The sequence below is a fragment of the Pagrus major genome, chromosome 23, assembly GCF_040436345.1.
Source record: "Pagrus major chromosome 23, Pma_NU_1.0".
In the NCBI taxonomy this organism is placed as follows: domain Eukaryota; kingdom Metazoa; phylum Chordata; class Actinopteri; order Spariformes; family Sparidae; genus Pagrus; species Pagrus major.
This window is the reverse complement of record NC_133237.1, coordinates 12,403,581-12,425,632: the sequence shown is the minus strand read 5'-3', so window position 1 is coordinate 12,425,632 and position 22,052 is coordinate 12,403,581. Positions and strand designations below refer to the sequence as shown.

General features: G+C 37.7%; 1 protein-coding gene across 1 annotated transcript in view; it reads right to left on the bottom strand.

Annotated features, from left to right (window-relative positions):
* Nucleotides 1-227: 227 nt before the first annotated feature.
* Nucleotides 228-22,052, bottom strand: part of LOC141018965 (uncharacterized) — a 40,231-nt gene continuing 18,406 nt past the window's right edge. Inside the window, exons 32-44 of the mRNA XM_073493720.1 lie at nt 21,250-21,546; nt 20,843-21,154; nt 20,457-20,741; nt 6,114-6,410; nt 5,509-5,820; nt 5,123-5,407; nt 4,004-4,300; nt 3,597-3,908; nt 3,211-3,495; nt 2,093-2,389; nt 1,323-1,670; nt 905-1,225; nt 228-742 (exon numbers count right to left, since the gene is read on the bottom strand). Coding sequence (XP_073349821.1) covers nt 351-742; nt 905-1,225; nt 1,323-1,670; nt 2,093-2,389; nt 3,211-3,495; nt 3,597-3,908; nt 4,004-4,300; nt 5,123-5,407; nt 5,509-5,820; nt 6,114-6,410; nt 20,457-20,741; nt 20,843-21,154; nt 21,250-21,546 — 4,040 coding nt within the window. The 3' untranslated portion in view covers nt 228-350. The remainder of the gene's footprint in view (nt 743-904; nt 1,226-1,322; nt 1,671-2,092; nt 2,390-3,210; nt 3,496-3,596; nt 3,909-4,003; nt 4,301-5,122; nt 5,408-5,508; nt 5,821-6,113; nt 6,411-20,456; nt 20,742-20,842; nt 21,155-21,249; nt 21,547-22,052) is intronic.

Below are 22,052 nucleotides of genomic sequence, written 5' to 3'. Positions count from 1 at the left end.
AAAATGAACAAATATGATTTAATTTTTGTCTAAAGTTAGTGTGGTGGTGCATTACTCTAGAGAAAGTCTGACATACTGTCACTGTTTTAAAGCTCACTCAGGCTGATATCTACACCTGACTTGTGTTGCATTAGGACAGCACTGTGACAGTACACTCACGAATAACATGTAGCTCACAAAAATGGTCCAATGAGGACATGAAGTGCATGCAACGTACAAAAACAGAGTTGCAAAGAGCATTTTTTATTTTGATTTTCAATCTGCATTAAAAAGACAAACACAATGTCGTATCACAAGCCACAAACATTTAAACAACAAACAGCAGAAGACACAGCGACACAAAATGACATCTACTGGGCCTTGCACGTATCAGGGACGTTCATGTTGAGGTTGACCAGGTTGGTATTTCCAAACGCTCTGTACCCAATGGACCTGACAATAGCTCTAGTTGTGTTAGCCACGGACTCGTGGTAAACTGCACAGCTATACACCTTGTCATTCTGTTTCCACTGCTCGAGGCTGACCGTTAACTGGCCATATGCAGAATAGGACCCGCTGTTTTCTATTGGGTTTGTGGTCTGGACTGATTTGTCTGTGTCTGAAGCGTCGTCATCAACAAGCCAAGACACGTAAACCTCTTTAGGGGAGAAGTCTTTCACATAGCAAGTCAGGGTCACCGTTTCTTTTCTAGTATGTTCTACTGGAGGCATCATAAACACTGAAGGACGCTGAAGTTTTCCCCCTGCAAGCATGAGAGAACAATCAGGCCTCCTTCTACACACAGAACAGCTCTGAAGGAAATATCTGCTACAAAACACACTTAGCAATAACACTCATTAATGCATGTGAAGGCACGACAAGAGGAAGTAAGGCTTTTAGTGGACAAAGAGAATAGTTTTCTTACCAAAACTCCTTTCATAGACTTCCTTCAGTGGGTCAATATGCTCTGAATGTGTAACAACGCAGGTGCTCTTTATCCCCCGGCTCCATTCATCGTATGAGATGTCAATTGAAATGCTGTATGTTTTTTTATTTCCTTTAACCTGGATCATTCCGGTACCAAGTAGGTCTTTTCCGTCCTCGTTTTCAAATTTCATCTCCGTAATAGATGGTTTGTTTTCCTGGGCTCGACACTCTAGCTTCCCTTTTCTGTTTAAAAACATGTCTTCCATTGTTGGGCCAATGATTGTTATTTCCACATCTGCTTCAGGACATTCGCTAACGGCTGAGTGAAGAATAAACGTACAAATATTAAACAGACATGGCCAAAAAACAATAGGAATTGAATTTTACAAACTATTTTTAAAGAACAATTTACTCACGTTGGATGGATATTTCCTTGTTGTGGGTCACGGATGAATTCACGAATACTGGGTTGTTTTCACCAGTCCCCTCAAACAGACATGTAAACTTAGTATCCGGGGTCCACTCACTGGACTCTACCAAGAGAAAACTTGCTGCACTGTACACTTTCGTTCCATTCTCCAGCTGTCTTTCCTTAGACGGTGTCACGATCTCGTCTATTTTGTTGGTGATGTCTGCATCATTTTTCAGCCATTTGAATTTGTAACTTTTTGGTGAAAAATCTTTGGCAAAGCAGGAGAAGGAAGCCTGGTTTTCCTCATCAGGGGAGGCCAACACGCTGAGAGTTGCTGACATATAAATGTCCACTGAAAAACAAACACACACACGAAAATATGTATGCAGAAGCAGAGGTGAACAATGTGCTACAGTGTTCATGTGATTTTCATTTACTATAGACCTACAATATCACTGAGTTTATGACTTTTCTGTACTTCTTTATGTCATGCTACTTGCACTCACACATATGCCTAATGATTATGCTCCTTGAATTAAAAAATAAAACACTTCTAACATAAGATTTACATCGTAAAAAACTGACATAATTGAACAGCTGATCTTTAATGCTTGCTTCTGCATATACATTGATTGCTCGGGGCAAGCAACACAGATTTAACTTGAGTGTTAATGATCAACAGAGTGAGAGAGAGAGAAAACAAAGCAGAATGTATTCTTTCAGGTTCTTTGCTGTCACGACACGTCTGATTTTCATGTTGTATAGTTGTCTTACCTGCAACACTTATGGTCTTCTCAGCTAATGAGAAGCAGGCATGTTCTGCTCTGCATGTTATGTGCTTCAGTTGTTTCCACTGGCTGGAGGAAACTCTCACATCACTGAACACATGAGTCGTGTTTTTGTTCTGGCTCACTGTGTTACTCTGTGAGACTCTCCCATCCATCAGCCAGGTCACCTTGGCATCAAAACTAGTGCTGACCAAACATGTTGCTTGCACCTCTGATGTTGACATCATGACTGTCTCGAAGCTGGGAATCTCCACATGAATGGAAGGAGGGACGCTTGAACAAGCTGAGAGTTGAAAATACACAGAAGAAGAATCATGAAGCAAGACAAAATCATTAGTCAACTATTTATTGGTAAACTAAGAATTGTTCCACATCATAAGACCATTTTGATATTATGTTAAAAAAAAAATTAGTATTTTTAATAACATTGAAAAAAATTATTCTGTAATGTAACAAAGGTAACTTACAATAACATAGCATAACATTTTAGCCTTTTACAACTTTATGTAATGGAAGCCTGTGCAGCCTCTTTGAGTCTCAGCATGTCTGGCTAAACGTGGTGTACGTTACTCGTCTCAGAACCAGACGAATCCTCAAGCTCATGTGTAATTTGCTGTGAGATACATCTGTCCACATTCCCATTTAGACAGGTTTGTGACGAGCCAATCACAGCCGTTATCTACTATGAGGTTTGTTAGAGAGGACGACTGAAAGGAGCGTCCCCGGTCCAGATTTTGGTCTGCACTAGTTGATTATCAGATAATTCTCATCCTCATGAAGAGTGGGACAAAGATCAATGAATATTAGATTTTTGTCCACCAGGTGGCAAGAAACACACCTCCAAATAGATGCTAATGTTACTTTGTTTCTACTCAGTGGTACAGGGTGATATTTTTTGCCATCACGTTAGCTTATCAATGCAGTAAGCAGATACAAGGAGGTGGTTGTGCATGTACCAGCTTCTTTGGATTATTTTCATGTACCGTATTTCACATAAATTGATTAATGGGGTATTCAATTTTAACAGAATTAATTCTATGATGGTTGTATAATTCTGATTAGAGATTTGGATGGATTTGTTGTTCTCCTTCTGTTTGAATTTACCTGAGCAGAGGCTGATGTCCTGTCTGACCTGTTTGTTCAGAGATTTGTCAGACACTTCACACGTGAAGACCTTCCCTGTTTTCCACTCTGTCTGAGGGATCTGAAGTTGACTGGTTACTGCCACACGTCCATCTGCACCCATGCTGATGTCATCGTTTGAAGAAGATCTTTGCGTTGACTCAGAAAACCATTTAATCTGAGGGTTGAAGCCCCTTCCAGAGCATGAGAGTGTCTGTGGTCCTGACACTTCACTGGGGACAAGAAGGAGCTCCACTGATGGGTCCACTAAATGAGAGATCAATCAGTGCATCAGTGAATCAGTCTATTGAAACAGATCAACAAGGTGTGAAACATTAAAGAGAGAAAAAAATATTAGCTCGTCTCACCAAAAATATTGCCTGTGGAGTTTGACTGAAAGTTGCTGGAGAAGCCTTGATTCACTGTGCAGGTGAAACTTGTGTCTTTCTTCCAGTGTTTTTGGGGGACAGTGAAGCGTCTACTGATTGAATGGAGGCCTGAGGCTTGAGGAAGATTAACATACTGTTTTTCAGAGATGTGGACACTGTTGGCTTGAAAGGTTACATACAGATCAGTGGAGGAGAGTTGTGTGACGTCACACTCCAGCACAGCACTGTTTCCCTTCAGCAAATCTGGTAGAGATCTCCTGATCTCCACTGATGGAGCTGTGGCTGCAGGCTCTGGATGATGGAGAGAGAAAACAAAGCAGAATGTATTCTTTCAGGTTCTTTGCTGTCACGACACATCTGATTTTCATGTTGTATAGTTGTCTTACCTGCAACACTTATGGTCTTTTCAGCTAATGAGAAGCAGGCATGTTCTGCTCTGCATGTTATGTGCTTCAGTTGTTTCCACTGGCTGGAGGAAACTCTCACATCACTGAACACATGAGTCGTGTTTTTGTTCTGGCTCACTGTGTTACTCTGTGAGACTCTCCCATCCATCAGCCAGGTCACCTTGGCATCAAAACTAGTGCTGACCAAACATGTTGCTTGCACCTCTGATGTTGACATCATGACTGTCTCGAAGCTGGGAATCTCCACATGAATGGAAGGAGGGAAGCTTGAATAAGCTGAGAGTTGAAAATACACAGAAGAAGAATCATGAAGCAAGACAAAATCATTAGTCAACTATTTATTGGTAAACTAAGAATTGTTCCACATCATAAGACCATTTTGATATTATGTTAAAAAAAAAAATTAGTATTTTTAATAACATTGAAAAAAATTATTCTGTAATGTAACAAAGGTAACTTACAATAACATAGCATAACATTTTAGCCTTTTACAACTTTATGTAATGGAAGCCTGTGCAGCCTCTTTGAGTCTCAGCATGTCTGGCTAAACGTGGTGTACGTTACTCGTCTCAGAACCAGACGAATCCTCAAGCTCATGTGTAATTTGCTGTGAGATACATCTGTCCACATTCCCATTTAGACAGGTTTGTGACGAGCCAATCACAGCCGTTATCTACTATGAGGTTTGTTAGAGAGGACGACTGAAAGGAGCGTCCCCGGTCCAGATTTTGGTCTGCACTAGTTGATTATCAGATAATTCTCATCCTCATGAAGAGTGGGACAAAGATCAATGAATATTAGATTTTTGTCCACCAGGTGGCAAGAAACACACCTCCAAATAGATGCTAATGTTACTTTGTTTCTACTCAGTGGTACAGGGTGATATTTTTTGCCATCACGTTAGCTTATCAATGCAGTAAGCAGATACAAGGAGGTGGTTGTGCATGTACCAGCTTCTTTGGATTATTTTCATGTACCTTATTTCACATGAATTGATTAATGGGGTATTCAATTTTAACAGAATTAATTCTATGATGGTTGTATAATTCTGATTAGAGATTTGGATGGATTTGTTGTTCTCCTTCTGTTTGAATTTACCTGAACAGACACTGATGTCCTGTCTGACCTGTTTGTTCAGAGATTTGTCAGACACTTCACACGTGAAGACCTTCCCTGTTTTCCACTCTGCCTGAGGGATCTGAAGTTGACTGGTTACTGCCACACGTCCATCTGCACCCATGCTGATGTCATCGTTTGAAGAAGATCTTTGCGTTGACTCAGAAAACCATTTAATCTGAGGGTTGAAGCCCCTTCCAGAGCATGAGAGTCTCTGTGGTCCTGACACTTCACTGGGGACAAGAAGGAGCTCCACTGATGGGTCCACTAAATGAGAGATCAATCAGTGCATCAGTGAATCAGTCTATTGAAACAGATCAACAAGGTGTGAAACATTAAAGAGAGAAAAAAATATTAGCTCGTCTCACCAAAAATATTGCCTGTGGAGTTTGACTGAAAGTTGCTGGAGAAGCCTTGATTCACTGTGCAGGTGAAACTTGTGTCTTTCTTCCAGTGTTTTTGAGGGACAGTGAAGCGTCTACTGATTGAATGGAGGCCTGAGGCTTGAGGAAGATTAACATACTGTTTTTCAGAGATGTGGACACTGTTGGCTTGAAAGGTTACATACAGATCAGTGGAGGAGAGTTGTGTGACGCCACACTCCAGCACAGCACTGTTTCCCTTCAGCAAATCTGGTAGAGATCTCCTGATCTCCACTGATGGAGCTGTGGCTGCAGGCTCTGGATGATGGAGAGAGAAAACAAAGCAGAATATTTTATTTTGGGTCCATCACTTCCATAGCACTCCTTTTACCACTTTACAATAAGGTAAACAAAACTTTTGTTAGGAGTGAGTAAAGAATGAATCAGGAATGACTTGGTTGTTAATTAATCATTGACAAGTCCTTCCTGAGTAACTGTGACTCAATGTCTATATTGTTGATAATGATGAGTTACTGAAGAACAGACTTGGAGAAACTATGTTTTTTGAGTCATTAGATAATCATGAATGAACAGCATTTGCTCTTTTTTACCTGAAAAATGTATGGACTTCTCAGCGGATGACAGGCAGCGATGTTCTGCTTTACATTTTACAAGTCTCAGTTGTTTCCACTGCCTTGTGGAAACTGTCAGAGTGCCTATTAAATGAGTTCCATTTCTGGTCTGCTTCATTTTGTTACTGAATGGGAGTCTCCCATCCATCAGCCAGGTCACCTTGGCGTCAAACACGGTGCGGACTGAACATGATGCCATCACCTCAGATGTTGCCTTCATTACTGTCATGAAGCTGGGAATCTCAATATGAATGGAAGGATGGGTGTGTGTATGGACTATAAAAACAAATACATACATTAAAAACACATAAATAAAATATTCATAATATATTAACAATTTTCATATTGTGCTGTGAGACAGAAGCTCTACATACTCACTTTGACAAATACTTATTGTTTTTGTAAATGCGTTGTTGTTGTGAGTGGCCTCGCAAGTAAAACTTGAGCCAGCTTCCCACTCTCTCATATTCGGCCCAATCTCACTGCTCAGACTGAAGGTTTTCTCTGTCCTCTCCACACTCTGCAGCTTCCTCTGGATTTGCCCAATGTTAAGAGGTCGGTTGTCCTGTCGCCAATTCACACTCAAATTTTCTGGGAAGAAGTCACTTAGGGTGCAGATGAGTCTGACTGGCGAGGTCTGAAATTCTCCCTCCCAGACAGGGTGTAATGTGATGTTTGGAGAGACAACCCGCGGTACTGAGATAGAGAAGAGATTTTGTTTTTAACTCGTATTCATTCTAAACTTTGTCAATGATTTATATATATGAGTTGCTTTCATCTCTTACCTTCACATTTCTCTCAAGATAGAGTTAGATGGAGAAGTCAGTTGTATCTGTTGTGTGTGTGCGTGTGTGTACTTACAATGTGTAGCTAGGTTTGGGTCAAATGCAGAGGACAATTTTCAGTTGTGTTTGCATGTTGCATGTAAAAATAACTGACAAAATAAATATTCTATTTAAAGTGAGATTAACCTTATCATTGTCAAAAATCTTTGGCAAAGCAGGAGAAGATAGCCAACAGAGGAGGCCAACACGCTGAGAGTTGGCGACATATAAGTCTCCTCTGAAAAACAAACACATACACGAAAATGTGTATGCGGAAGCAGGGAATCATACATATATATGCAGAAGCAGAGGTGACGAATGTGCTACAGTGTTCATGTGATTTTCATTTACCATAGACCTACAATATCACTGAGTTTATGACTTTTCTGTACTTCTTTATGTCATGTGACTTGCACTCACACATATGCCTAATGATTATGCTCCTTGAATTAAAAAATTAAATACTTCTCACATAAGATTAACATAGTAAAAGAAATGACATAATTGAACAGCTGATCTTTAACGCTTGCTTCTGCATATACATCGATTGCTCGGGGCAAGCAACACAGATTTAACTTGAGTGTTAATGATCAACATACAGTTTCCATCTATCTGCATAGATACTAGGATTATGCAGATAGATGGAAAGAAGCAGAACACATCGCAATAATCTGTTCTTGGACAGGTGCGGAGGACGTACAGTATATTAGTAAGGAATTAAATACACTGAGTCGGCAGCTGAATATACACGAGAAAGCCTTCAGCCTTCTTATTCCACCTCACTTTTTGGTTTGCCTTCTAGCCCTGCGAAACTGAATATATTCAAGGATATGTGACAGTTTTTAATTTGGTAACAGTTGTATTTTAATACTCTTGAAATGAGACATTAAGTGTAACAGTGTCAGAATGGCTAGACCTATTATTGCTTTCTTTTACATTAAGTTCACACGTCAGCAGCAGTTTGGGATACATTTACAAATGTGTGGTAAATCTGCCTCTAATAACACTTCTCAGAAAATCCCATAAGATTAACTTGTATACGTATTATTATTATCATTATTATTATTATTATTGTTATTATTATTATTATTATTATTATTATTATTATTATTATTATTATTATTATGTCATCATTTTGTCCTTTTTTTGCATAAAGCATTTTCACATTAATCATGCCGAATGAATATAATTATTTTTCTCTATTAGTCAAACAAGTGAGGTTTATTTTATCATTATCATAAATAGTGACAAGAAGAAGCCTTGTAGTACATTGTTTATAGGATTATAAATTGATAACCTTTCTTACTGAGGGTATTCTGTTTAAACCTGTATTCTACTAATATACAATTAAATACGCCATTATTATCAGTTATCATTACCCAACTTGTTGTACATTTTAATATAATTAATACATTTCATATGAAAACATTCACATTTTTGAATAATTATAAAACCAGATTTCAAATCAACTACTAAAAAGATATTAATATATAATCATCATGAGTCTGTCTTACCTGGTTCTATTGGCTTTTGGAAAGTAACGGCTTGTCGATTTCTTCCTGCATGTGTCACGGCACATTGGAAAGACTGTCTTCGATCCCAGTCCTGTTTCGACACTTGGATTTGACTGATTCCTGTATAGAAGTTGCCCGTCTGTACTGGAGGGTACTGAATGGAGTTTGTCAAGGCAGCCCCATTTTTGGTCCATGCATAGGTCAGTGAGGAGGGTGTGAAGTCAGTTGCAAAACAGCCAAGAGTGACCGTGTTTCCAGTCCCAGAGCCACATTGCATCAGGGGAAACACAGTTGGTGATTTTGGAGTGGCTAAAAAAAGAAAAACGTGTAAATACAGTACCACAAAAGAAAAAATCAATCAAAAAATTCAACACAACAGACATTATTTACCAAGCAGTTGTCAAAGTAGAGAGGAGTCAATTGAATTGATCATTACTGTAACAGAACACATAAAGTAATAATACACTGACTGAGGGAAGTTCAAGTCCACTCCAGACAAGCAGTTTTATGTTTCCCTCTGCCATTTATTTTGATGTTTGTTGCACAAAGGTTAACCTCCCTCAATAGTATTATTTGTGGTAGTGTTTTTTATAAAACTATGTATATCGGTAAATTGCTGTAAATGCACATCTTTGACAATATTGATTTGTAATTTAGTACTTTTTTTTAGATTGAAGGATCGAAGGTTTAAGTTAATCTAAGAAAAACATATTATTTTGGTCAAATCGGCAATTACATATGACGTTAAAGAATATTCTTACCTGATGAAACAGTTACCATTGTACCCTTTCCCCAGTAGTCAAAAGCAGCCCAGCCGCACAGTGCTGAATCTACTAGGCTGTTAGTATGAAAAGTCTACATCTACTAATGTCGAGCGCAAAGTCTTCCTCAACATTTAATTAATGTTATAAAATCTGTTTAAATTACCCAAAATACAGTAGACATAAATATTCACCAGTAAGTCCTACTGAGAGTATCGCTATTTGACTTTTTACACTACACACTGTATTAAAAGACTTAACTTTTGAAGTGACACTTGACACACTGAGAACTAACAATATAACTTAAAGATTACATTTTGCAATATGAAACGTCGCCTGTTGTAAATTTTAAATCGTACAAATCTTACCTGATGACACTGTTACCATGGTGCCTTTTCCCCAGTAGTCGAAAGCTTTGTAGTAGCACAGTGTTGAATCTATTTAACTGTTAGTATAAAAAGTCTACGTCTTCCAGTGTGCAGTGAAAAATCTTTACCTTAACAATTAATTAAACCCACTGTTATAAAATCCACTTATATGAACCAGACTACAGTAAAGATTCACCAGTGAGTCCTCCTGACAATATTACTTTGACTTTTTACACTACACACTGTATTTAAACTCTTTACTTCAGAAGTGACTTAAACGTTACATTTTACAATATGAAACGTCGCCTGTTGTAAATTTTAAATCGGTACAATTCTTACCTGATGACACTGTTACCATGGTGCCTTTTCCCCAGTAGTCGAAAGCAGCACCGTAGCACAGTGCTGAATCTACTTAACTGTTCGTATTAAAAGTCTACGTCTTCCGTTAATCAGCCGCAAATCTCTGTCTAAACATTTAATTAAAGCCGCTATATTATAAGTCCCACTTAAATGACCCAGAATACACGAGCCACAAATATTCACCAATGAGTCCAACTGAGAGTATTGCTGTTTGACTTTTTACACTACACACTGTATTAAACCACTTTACTTTTGAAGTAACCTAAACATGACATTTTACAATATGAAACGTAGCCTGTTGTAAATTTTAAATCGAACAATTCTTACCTGATGACACTGTTACCATGGTGCCTTTTCCCCAGTAGTCAAAAGCTTCGTAGTAGCACAGTGTTGAATCTACTTAACTGTTAGTATGAAAAGTCTATGCCTGCTAATGTCAATCGCAAAGTCTTCCTAAACATTTAATTCAAGCCAATGTTTTAAAATCCATTTAAATGACCCAAAACACAGTGGCCATAAATATCAACCAGTAAGTCCTACTGAGAATATCGCTATTTGACTTTTTGCACTACATGTGGAATTAAAACACTTTACTTTTGAAGTGACTTAAACATGACATTTCACAGTACAAAACTTAGCCTGCTGTAAAATTTAAACCGTTCAAATCTTACCTGATGTCACTGTTACCATGGTGCCTTTTCCCCAGTAGTCGAAAGCCCAGTAGTCACAGTTAAGAGAGTCAATTGAAACTTCTGACAAAAACTCGTATAAACTAAAATTTACACCAATTGTTAAAGTTTTTTTCCAACTGAAATTAATAGAAAGGAGTTTTACACTTTTCACAACTTTCTTGTCCGGCTACAAAATATTGTTGGTTGTCTTATCAATGACCAACAGTTGACTGCATGAAAATGATAAAATAAACATAATTTGATCAGGAATTTTATTCTGGAATCATGAATGTTAAAATTACATACCTGATGTGACTGTGACCATGGTGCCTTTTCCCCAGTAGTCAAAAGTGTGGTCACAGTTCAACAAACTATTAACCGCTGCATACAAAAACCTGTTCCCAGATATCTACACTTTCCGTGGTCGGTCATTTTATGACAATATACTCTCTGACACATTTTTATCGGCTTTAACAAATAAGGATTCAGAAGATGGAACTAAAAATTGTTTTCCTGAATGTCTTCTAGTCACAACACATTTAACATACAGTATTCAAGACATGTACCGACTGAGTCAGAACTGGAATCCTTAAAAAACACTAAAACTGGTTTTAAACCAAGATGTTTACATTAGAGAAATACAAATAAGATTGGCTTACCTGATGTTACCGTGACCATTGTGCCTTTCCCCCAGTAGTCAAAAGCAATGTCACAGTGTATTATGTCAACACATCCAACATACAAAAACAACCACCTTGAAGATGCCGTTGAGGTCTAAATATACTACATTAAAAACTAAATATCACATTTTCAAAATGTTGAATAAAGAAGCCTTTTTTACCTGATGTGACGGTCACCATTGTTCCTTTTCCCCAGTAGTCAAAGTAGTAGCACAGTGACAGGTTTCAATAGCACTTTCGTACAAAAATACTTTACAGCTTGTATCCTCTAGTAAATCATATTTATTTCATTAAACAACGGTGTGAATCTAACATTTACCCTGATCTTTTGTTAATACTTCAGATATCATCCTAGTTTAAGTGCAGTATAAACCAAGATAAATTTGATAATAAAACAGAAAAATATTGAATTGTCTTCACTCAAAATATATTCGATCGACCAGAAGTTACTGTGACTTGTGTCCCTTTTCCCCAGTAGTCAAAATAGTCGTCACAGTGATATATTACAATCTGCCTCTAATACAAATACTATGTGTTGTTTAAACCAAGAAAAACAAACATGTTTCACTGACAAAGCAATTTCTACTGTACTATTTGTTAACCGCTTCCCTTGAGATTTCCTGTGGTCTGGATTACATATAATTATTTGTGTTTGCTGACAGTTAGAAAATACTTCCTCTTTACCAGACCCTCCTGTCAGCTCCAGTTCCTGCATCTCACACAACCAGATACACTTGATTCAGCCAACCTTATAGTTAAGCTTGAAACATTTTTAACATTTAGATAGAAAAAAAAAAATCACACTTCATTTTACAGGTCTGTAAATTTAGTGGTAAGTAGAAGTAGTAGAAATTTCTTTAAAACTACTCACCAATTTCCACAATAATTACCTCAAAATGAATTGAAAACTACCCCAACGTGACAATAATATTCAACTAATTTCCAAAAAGCAGTTAATAATGGTAATCTCTTTAATACCTTTTTTTAAATCAAGAATCAAGTTTGGGAAGTTTAGGAAAATCATCCCAGAGCGAATCACAATTAGACTTTAATTGAAGAAATTCAAACACAACATTTTAATACTATACGATATTAACGAGGTAAACTCAGAAATATTTATGTTTTCCATAACTGAATAAATAAGCTGTTCTCAGAGGAAAATAAGGTCCCCAGAACACTGTTTGAAGCTAGAAAGCCAAATATACACTAGTAAAACGGTATGAAATTGTGTTTCCCTATAAAGCTTATTCAGTTTGTTGTTGTGTTGATGAAAACAAAAGAGCATTTGTTCATTTAGTTAGTTTAGGCATAAAAAGTCAGTCAAGAACTTTCTCTTCTGATTAAAAATCTTTTCCCCAAAACTGCGTAGTGCACCTTTAATGTTAGACGGCGCTCCTTGACACAGATGAAAACTGAATGATAATTAGTGACAGTGCACCTTCTCAAATATAAAAGCATTAGCCTGTTGTTGACAGTGCATACTGACTGCATTATTCATCTCTGCACATAGACCTTATAAACCCTAAATAAGAGTATTAGAGTTGATTGATTAGTCAAATATAATATGTTTTACTTAGGTCATTGGTGCACTCTTCAGGCTTTTTGCTGTAACTCTTTCCATCCAGCTGGCAAGCACAGGCATTTTTGATCTGGTCTGTCCCATTGAGCTCCTCAGGTCAGATTTCATAAGCTAACTTGTCTTGGTCTGTTCCTTGTCTGTCCTGACATCCTTCCTCCTTGAGGTCAGAGGTCATTGGATCTGTGTGTGTCTCTGTGCACTCAGACACAACAAGTCATTTGATTAAAGCATCATAATTTTACAAAAGAAGTGAATTTCTTCCCATATTCCTTTGTTCGGTCCTCTACATAAGCCATATGCCATCAAAAATCCTCCAACAACCACATTTGGATCATAAAGAGGGGTCTGTTCTGTGATCATCATCATCATGTTGTCTAAAAAGAGAAAACAAAGGGATCTGGTGAGAGTTTTCATATAAACATATTAAATGCAAATCAAAGTTAATTGAAGGGTGAAAATGAGCATCCTTGTCTTGCTCCCTCATGTAACTGAAATGCTTGTGATGTTCATCCACTGATGATGACTTGCAACGTCTATAAGGCAGTGAGCACTGAACCATACACCCAGAAACACAAAGGTCATTTGTTTGCCGTGATCTTAGCTTTATGAACGAGGGATATGAGGGTTTGTTTACAAGAAATGATTAATGGTTAATTTTAGTTATAAATAGATTTGTCAGATAATTCACAAGTGAAGACCTTCTTGTTTTCTACTTTGTTTGAGGGACATGAAGTTGACTGATTAGTGCCTCTCGTCCATCTGCACCCATGCTGATGTCATCATTTGAATATTTTTGCTGAGACTCAGGAAACCACTTAATTTGATGTTTGAAGATGAATGAATCACTGACAGTGACACAACCAGAATTTTTTTAATATGGGCGATGACATGGGTCTGAAAGTCTCGGGGCCCACAAAACTAAAAGGTATAACTTAACATTAAGAATTCTTTCAATACACTGATAAATATACACATAACACTTTTGTTTTTAATCCTATTTGAGTTGAAGTAAAAGATTGAAGACTTTCTCTGTGCACACAAGAGGCTTATTTCTCTCAAAACTTGAGCACAACATTAAAATCCATTAGTGTTAGGGAGCCTTTTTTCTTTTATCCACCTGACAGGTGTGCCTTAGACACAACTTGACAGAAAATGACATTAACTTAACTTAACTTATTAAACCTGGGAAAGTGTATATAGATTAGTAGATGCAGTGTCTTTGTATTTAGGCTAGATGGCAGAGTTCTGCTTTTCTAGTGTCTGCTGGTATCAGATGGAGAAGTCTGTTGCACAGATGTTGCAGCATGACAGGCCAGAGTGATCAGAGAAAGCAGCGAGCAGAAGCACTGAGTAAGATCCAGGTCCCAAAAAAGTACCAAAACAGAAGTGAATCAATGCAAAGAGCAACGGTGCATCACAGACACCAGGTGTGAGGTGTGGTTATGCCAGTAAGAGAAACCGAGTGCACATTTAAATATCTCATATCAGTTAACACAGGTTACCACACAGGGCTCACAGGGCTTCTCATGACTTTGCTTAAGGTTTTAGTTCTAGTTCTCTATTATTAATAGGCTCCAATATGTAAAATCTCTGAATTTACATATTGAGTTGAACATGGGCTGTTGATTCCAGGTGCTGGGAGGTGATGAACATGCATGTCTGCTGTTCCCGCTGACAGTTTTATTCAACACATATCCATGTCAGCACCATAAATCCTTCTTAGTTGAAAGCGAGGATATATACCTGTGGTCGCTGCTGTTTCCTGCATTGGGATTAACAACTGCTTTTTATTTATGGTGCTTTTTCATATTAGTTTACCAAATAATGTAAAGATCCAATCACATGAAAGGAATCAACATTTTTGCGGATTGAAGTGCTAGAAGGGACAGACTTTGACCGGTAAAGCTCTTAGCGCAATTAAATGTGTTAAAACAATGCACTTTTTATTTATTTTTTCTCAGCTTTGTTTATTACTTTTCACAAGTGATAGAGAAACTTTTTTTATATAAAAGTACAGGAGAAAACAGATTTAAATCTCAGAATTAGGTTGTTAGTTTGATTGTTGTAATTCCCTCTGCTTAAACAGCCTAAACTTTTTAATAAAACAAGAATATTTCTGTACTTAACAACAGACAGACTGTAACTAACTAATGGGCTAATAAGCCAAAATTATCAAAGGTCTGGAATGAGGTTTTGCATATAGTCATTGTTATTGATCTGCATTGTGCAGTGAAACCACGGACAGATGACATCCAACTAATATAAATGAGAGACAAAACTACTGCATCATTAAACAAGACACAGTGGTTGAAAAATGAATGTAAATAGTATGAAAACTTGAGTCTGTGCTGCTGGTTTGAATAAGATTTAATGGTTTCAGTGGTTGCAGATGTTTGAATACAGAGAACTTGGCGCCTCGAGAGGAAAAACAGCTGCTCAGAAACTGAAACCTGTGAGACAAAATGCAAAAAACTGTATTCATCAGCCTGAAAACTAGACAGCTTGCAACTTTGTTTGTCATGATCGACACATTTGACCTTTATCGGTGTGTGTTTCTGTCAGATATGAACAAAAACACTCTTAATAAAACATCATGCTTTGTGGTTTATAGTTTTGAGTAATATTGCTTTTATCATGACCAAATAAAACAAGATAAAAACCAAAAATAGTTTAACTAATCAAAAGCAAATGTTTTTTCCTGCTGAGACTTGTCTTTACTTTTCTTTATTTTCAGATACAGATAACTTTAATGTTTCAAAATATCAACAAGTCAATATTCTCTCCACATTTTCTCTGCAATTTGAACTTAACATTTTTCGTTATAATGTCTTCCACATACATAAATAAAACTTTTTACAGAAAGATTTTTTTTTATCTCCATACACAACATACAGTATGTGGGATTCAAGTAAATTCACTTTGTTTATAAATGTTAAACTTACATCCTTAATGCTGTCAAACAGGGTTGGGGGTGGTGGGGATGCCACCTAAAGAACCTAAAGTTCCTTCCAACAAGATATTATGGAAATAAAATATGTGCTGAAAAGAGTGAGCTGTTCTTACTCAGCCTTTGATTTGTATTATGGAGGAATATGAATCTTTTCATAATTCCTTTATCATGAAATGTAACTTTAAATTCAGTCATTCATCAGTGGTGCTCAAATGTGTGTTGTATCATTCTGAATACTTGACCTGGTCATTAATCATGTGAGACAGTGCAGAGTCCATCAGCTCAGTGAGGATAATCAAAGGCCCTTGTTTTATGAAAATGCACAGCAGCTCCTTCAGGCTTCCTGCTGTTCATCTTGAGATCTACTTCCTGTCCTCTGAGTTGAACTGTCACCGGCAGGTGGAGCTTCGGGGACTGCTGATGGTTAACACTTTATAGTCAAACTTTAATATTCAACATGTGCGAAATCAAGTTAACACATGAATTTTGTTGTGGATAGAAAAAGTACTGGGTTCAAGTGTTAAGATGAATGTGAACACCAGATCTGAGAGTCTCCTTTAAAAAATGGAGAAACTGACCTCTGGTGATTTTACATGACACATAATTTACAATTAAATAATTTTCATTTGTAGAAATGGTCAGTAGTTGTTGCAGTTTAATTTCAGCAAGTACATTGTTTTGCTGTATTTGGCCCATGTGATATTACCTGTGTTATTCTTTTAAGGTCTTTAATGCTTAATATAGAATATTTGTTAGTCTCAGTATTTCTTTGTATAATGCATTATTTAAAAAATGTAATGTGATTTAAAATATAGAATAAAAAATATATAAAGGGGTAAATATAAAAAATATTGAATAAAGAATAAAGTATATTATATAATATATTTATTATTTTCTACATGTATCAGGATCAGTGCACTGATAAGGGCTCGGATGAAAAAAGTCTTTGAACTGTCCTCATTATATGCAAATTTAGACTAGGGATATCGTATGAGACCAGAATAGACAATTCTGTAAAATAAATAAATAAATTGCACCCTGAACTTAAACTACTTCTTGTTTAGGTGCTACACTTTAATGTAGAGAAACAGAGTTCACAAGAGTTGATGAGTCAAGTTTAACCAATCATGACTCAATCATGATCAGAAGGTAGCCTATATTTATTTCAATAAATAGAAAAAATCACATATCACATATCACATAAAATACCACTTTTAAAAAATACACAATTTAATTTTTATTCACTCTTAAAATTCACACAAAAAAAGATGACAAATTTCACAGAATTAAACTCTAATACCTCCTCTTTCAATCTCATCCACTAGGGGTCGCACACTTGCAAACTACACTTTTTTTTAAAAAAGTGCCCTAATTTACAGCAACCAAAACTGTTGTGTGAAAGAGGAAAAACGGAGGAAAAACTGCACACTGCACTGGCTGTAAGTAATTATCTTATCATGTAGGCTTACTGTAAAATACAGCAAGTAAGACACATTGTTTACAAACCTTATGGGTTATTCTTGCTAGCTAGACTCCAGCTAGCTTGTTAGCCTAATACGTTCAGATTTTAAATGCTAATCACATCTAATATCTAATGAACAGCTTTCCTGCACATGTTGCATTCTGTTGCCAAACTGTAGTTTATATCAGGTCCAGCTGCCAGTTTCAACTGTAGGTGCTGATGGAGAGCAAAGTTTATTTTTCATTTTAATTAATGATGCTTTCAAAAGGCGGTGGGGACATGTCCTCAGTGTCCACAGTGTTAATGACACCTCGGCATATGCATCTAAAGTTTTTGAGTTTACCTCTTTACCTCTATTCTGAATGTTTCTCCTACAGTGAATTTGCACATGTAGTCATTTCCTTAATCCCCACATCAAGACAGTAATCCTATAAACTAGTTGTTTATTGTAAGCAATGAGGCAAATGATGACAAACTTTGTTTTTCCATATTTCAATCTTTATTTTTAAATGGAAGAATGAGCACAGTGAAGGAGCATTTGTGAGTTACAATGGCGTTTGAATCTCATAATGTCAAAAACAATAATAGAAATATTAAAAAAGAAACACTACTTATTACACTTTAAAAGTACTAAGGCCATATGCCATCAAAAATCCTTCAAACAAGGCCACGTTTGGATTATAAAACGGGACCTGTCCTGTGATCATCATCATTTAGTCTGAAAGGAGAAAACAAAGAGAATGTGTCAGGATCTGGAGACAGGTTTGTGTTGTACAAAAAATCTAAATATTCTAGAGAAATGACAACACTAAACATAGCAGAGATATTAAAACCATAGCAGTAATACTTTATTGGAAGATTACTTTAAAATCCCAAAACTACTACTGCTGTTTTTTACCTTAATTATAGTAGCAATGACAGCATAGATGATGGCGATGAGGAAAAACAGGAGGAAAGTGAAAGCCATATACCAGCTTTCCACATCCACGTCTTGGTTCACATCAGCCTGTGTGATATCTTCAAAGAAATCACAGTGCTCCAAGTTGTCTGTGAAAAAATGAAAAATGTGGTAATAGGTGGTTTACCTTATATTTAATGTGCGAGAACGACATGGATCAATGAACACACCAGCACCTGCTTTAGTTATATTCAGGGACAGGGTGGTGTTGGCATGTGTCACCCTGCAGGTGAGGACTGCTCCAGGCAACCAGTTGACTCGGGTCAGACGGAGGTGGCTTTGGATGCTGAACTTTCCTTTTGGGCCTCTGTGGGGTTCACTAGTGTTGTAGTCCAACAGTTTTTGGTTGTGATCAAGAAGCCAAGTGATGTTTATGGGTGCAGGGCTGAAGCCAGAGACCAGGCACACAAGTTCACCGGAGCCCTGGAGCAGGGTGGCTGAAGGTTTGCTGTGGATCACTTCGGCTGTGGAAAATAGTCATAAAAGGTACTTTAATCTTATCTGATTTAGGAAGATCGTGGAGCAAAAAAAGTAATACTTTAAAATTTGGTACACAAAATCATGAGTAGTTACTGAGGAACGAATGAGGAATAAATGAGGAAGTAGTTGCTAGAAATTAAATAGATGGCAAGGAGTTTCCGGAATAACGCTCAAGTCACATGTGACGAATATGTCTTGGAAATTAAAATAAAATTGAGAGCTAATGTTCTGAAGGCGATATGTTTTTTTTTTATTCTGTACATTTGTGCGCACATTACAGATATTGAGAAACACTAAGACCTGAGAAAAATCCCGATCTGAGACCTTTAATACTGGGAGTCCAATCCAATACTGTTATTTACTTAAAAAGTTGAGAAGCTTAAATGACTTTGCTGACTTCTGGGGTTAGGGGTTAAGGTTAGCAACCTGTGACTTGCAACTGTGCAAAGACTTTTGTGTTTCTTTCATGTGTGTTAAACGTTCATTTTCACAAATCATGCAGAATAAATGTCCAAATAACCACAGTAAAGACACTAAGGAAATCCAAGGTCAGCCAATGCCCTGTACGTAAAACATCTATAGAAAATTGTTTGTCCCTGTTGCCATGAATCATTTAAGTGAAAGAGAGAGGAGAGACAGTGATCCTTAGCATTGGTATCTCTGCTACAGTGTAATGAACAACACCAGGGAACTGCAATGTTATTAAAAATGAATCCTCAGCTCACCAAACACATCCTTTATAGTGCTTTCAAAAGGCGTTGGAGACGACTCATGTTTGACAACACATGCATACGTAGACTCTTTGTCCTCAGTTTTGGATGTGTTCAGTCTGCTGCTCATTGAATAAGTGCTGCTCCCTGTGTATTTCCACGCAGGACTGTTGGTGTAGCGAGTTGATGGGAGCGTCTGGCCCTTCTCTTCCCAGTGAACTACGACGTTAGATGGGAAAAATCCAGAAACTAGGCAGGTAAGTGTGAGGACGTCTGATGCAGACAGCTCGGAGGCAGTCGGTTGCATTATCTTCACTGTTGGTGGATACAGGTCTTGAAAAACACAAAGGGGAAACAAAGTACATAAAGGTTTAAATTTTGCATTTTACAATCTGATCTTTAAGGCAAAATTAGAAAGATTTTCTTTTTTTAATGGTGAGTTTCTGATGCAATGTTGCCTTTTTAAACTATGTTAATCACTACAGATCAGAAACGAGTGTGAAGAATCAGATCAAATTATTTTTATGTACAACACTACCTCTGCTTTTGCTTATGTGGTCCTCGAAGCCCTGGCTGGAACACCAGTACTTTCCCTCACAAGACACTTGTTTATATGCATTCCAATCCTCCGCTGACACATTGAGGAAACTCCTCAAAGTCTGTGTCCCGTTGCTGTGACTCACTGGTGGCCCTGTATGGACATCAGGAGAATATTCTTTCCCACCTACTTTCCAGGTGATGGAGAAATCATTAAGAGAAGGGCCAACCAGAAGACAGGTGACAGTCACCTGACCCATGTTCTGAAGCTGCTGGAGTGGTGGTCCCTCAACATATACACTGACTACCTGAGATGATGCTGGAGCCACTGAAAAAAGAACATGACAAAAGTAATGATTATGAGAAAAGAACGTCTTGAATGCTCAATGGATGATTCCGATTTTTTGTGAATGTATTTATTCTACACTTGAGACATTGACATGACTGTCAATTATGGTTTAATTTTACCTGAACAGACACTGATGTCCTGTCTGACCTGTTTGTTCAGAGATTTGTCAGACACTTCACACGTGAAGACCTTCCCTGTTTTCCACTCTGTCTGAGGGATCTGAAGTTGACTGGTTACTGCCACACGTCCATCTGCACCCATGCTGATGTCATCGTTTGAAGAAGATCTTTGCTTTGACTCAGAAAACCATTTAATCTGAGGGTTGAAGCCCCTTCCAGAGCATGAGAGTCTCTGTGGTCCTGACACTTCACTGGGGACTAGAAGGAGGTCCACTGATGGGTCCACTGAATGAGAGATCAATCAGTGCATCAATGAATCAGTCTATTGAAACAGATCAACAAGGTGTGAAACATTAAAGAGAGAAAAAAATATTAGCTCGTCTCACCAAAAATATTGCCTGTGGAGTTTGACTGAAAGTTGCTGGAGAAGCCTTGATTCACTGTGCAGGTGAAACTTGTGTCTTTCTTCCAGTGTTTTTGAGGGACAGTGAAGCGTCTACTGATTGAATGGAGGCCTGAGGCTTGAGGAAGATTAACATACTGTTTTTCAGAGATGTGGACACTGTTGGCTTGAAAGGTTACATACAGATCAGTGGAGGAGAGTTGTGTGACGTCACACTCCAGCACAGCACTGTTTCCCTTCAGCAAATCTGGTAGAGATCTCCTGATCTCCACTGATGGAGCTGTGGCTGCAGGCTCTGGATGATGGAGAGAGAAAACAAAGCAGAATGTATTCTTTTAGGTTCTTTGCTGTCACGACACGTCTGATTTTCATGTTGTATAGTTGTCTTACCTGCAACACTTATGGTCTTTTCAGCTAATGAGAAGCAGGCATGTTCTGCTCTGCATGTTATGTGCTTCAGTTGTTTCCACTGGCTGGAGGAAACTCTCACATCACTGAATACATGAGTCGTGTTTTTGTTCTGGCTCACTGTGTTACTGTGTGAGACTCTCCCATCCATCAGCCAGGTCACCTTGGCATCAAAACTAGTGCTGACCAAACATGTTGCTTGCACCTCAGATGTTGACATCATGACTGTCTTGAAGCTGGGAATCTCCACATGAATGGAAGGAGGGAAGCTTGAATAAGCTGAGAGTTGAAAATACACAGAAGAAGAATCATGAAGCAAGACAAAATCATGAGTCAGCTATTTATTGGTAAACTAAGAATTGTTCCACATCATAAGATCATTTTGATATTATGTTCAAAACCTGCAAAATGTAGTGTTTTTAATAAATTGAAAAAAATGACTGTAATATAAAAAGGTCACTTACAATAACATAGCATAGCATTTTAGCCTTTTACAACTTTATGTAATGGAAGCCTGTGCAGCCTCTTTGAGTCTCAGCATGTCTGGCTGAACGTGGTGTACGTTACTCGTCTCAGAACCAGACGAATCCTCAAGCTCATGTGTAATTTGCTGTGAGACACATCTGTCCACATTCCCATTTAGACAGGTTTGTGACGAGCCAATCACAGCCATTATCTACTATGAGGTTTGTTAGAGAGGACGACTGAAAGGAGCATCCTCGGTCCAGATTTTGGTCTGCAATAGTTGATTATCAGATAATTCTCATCCTCATGAAGAGTGGGAC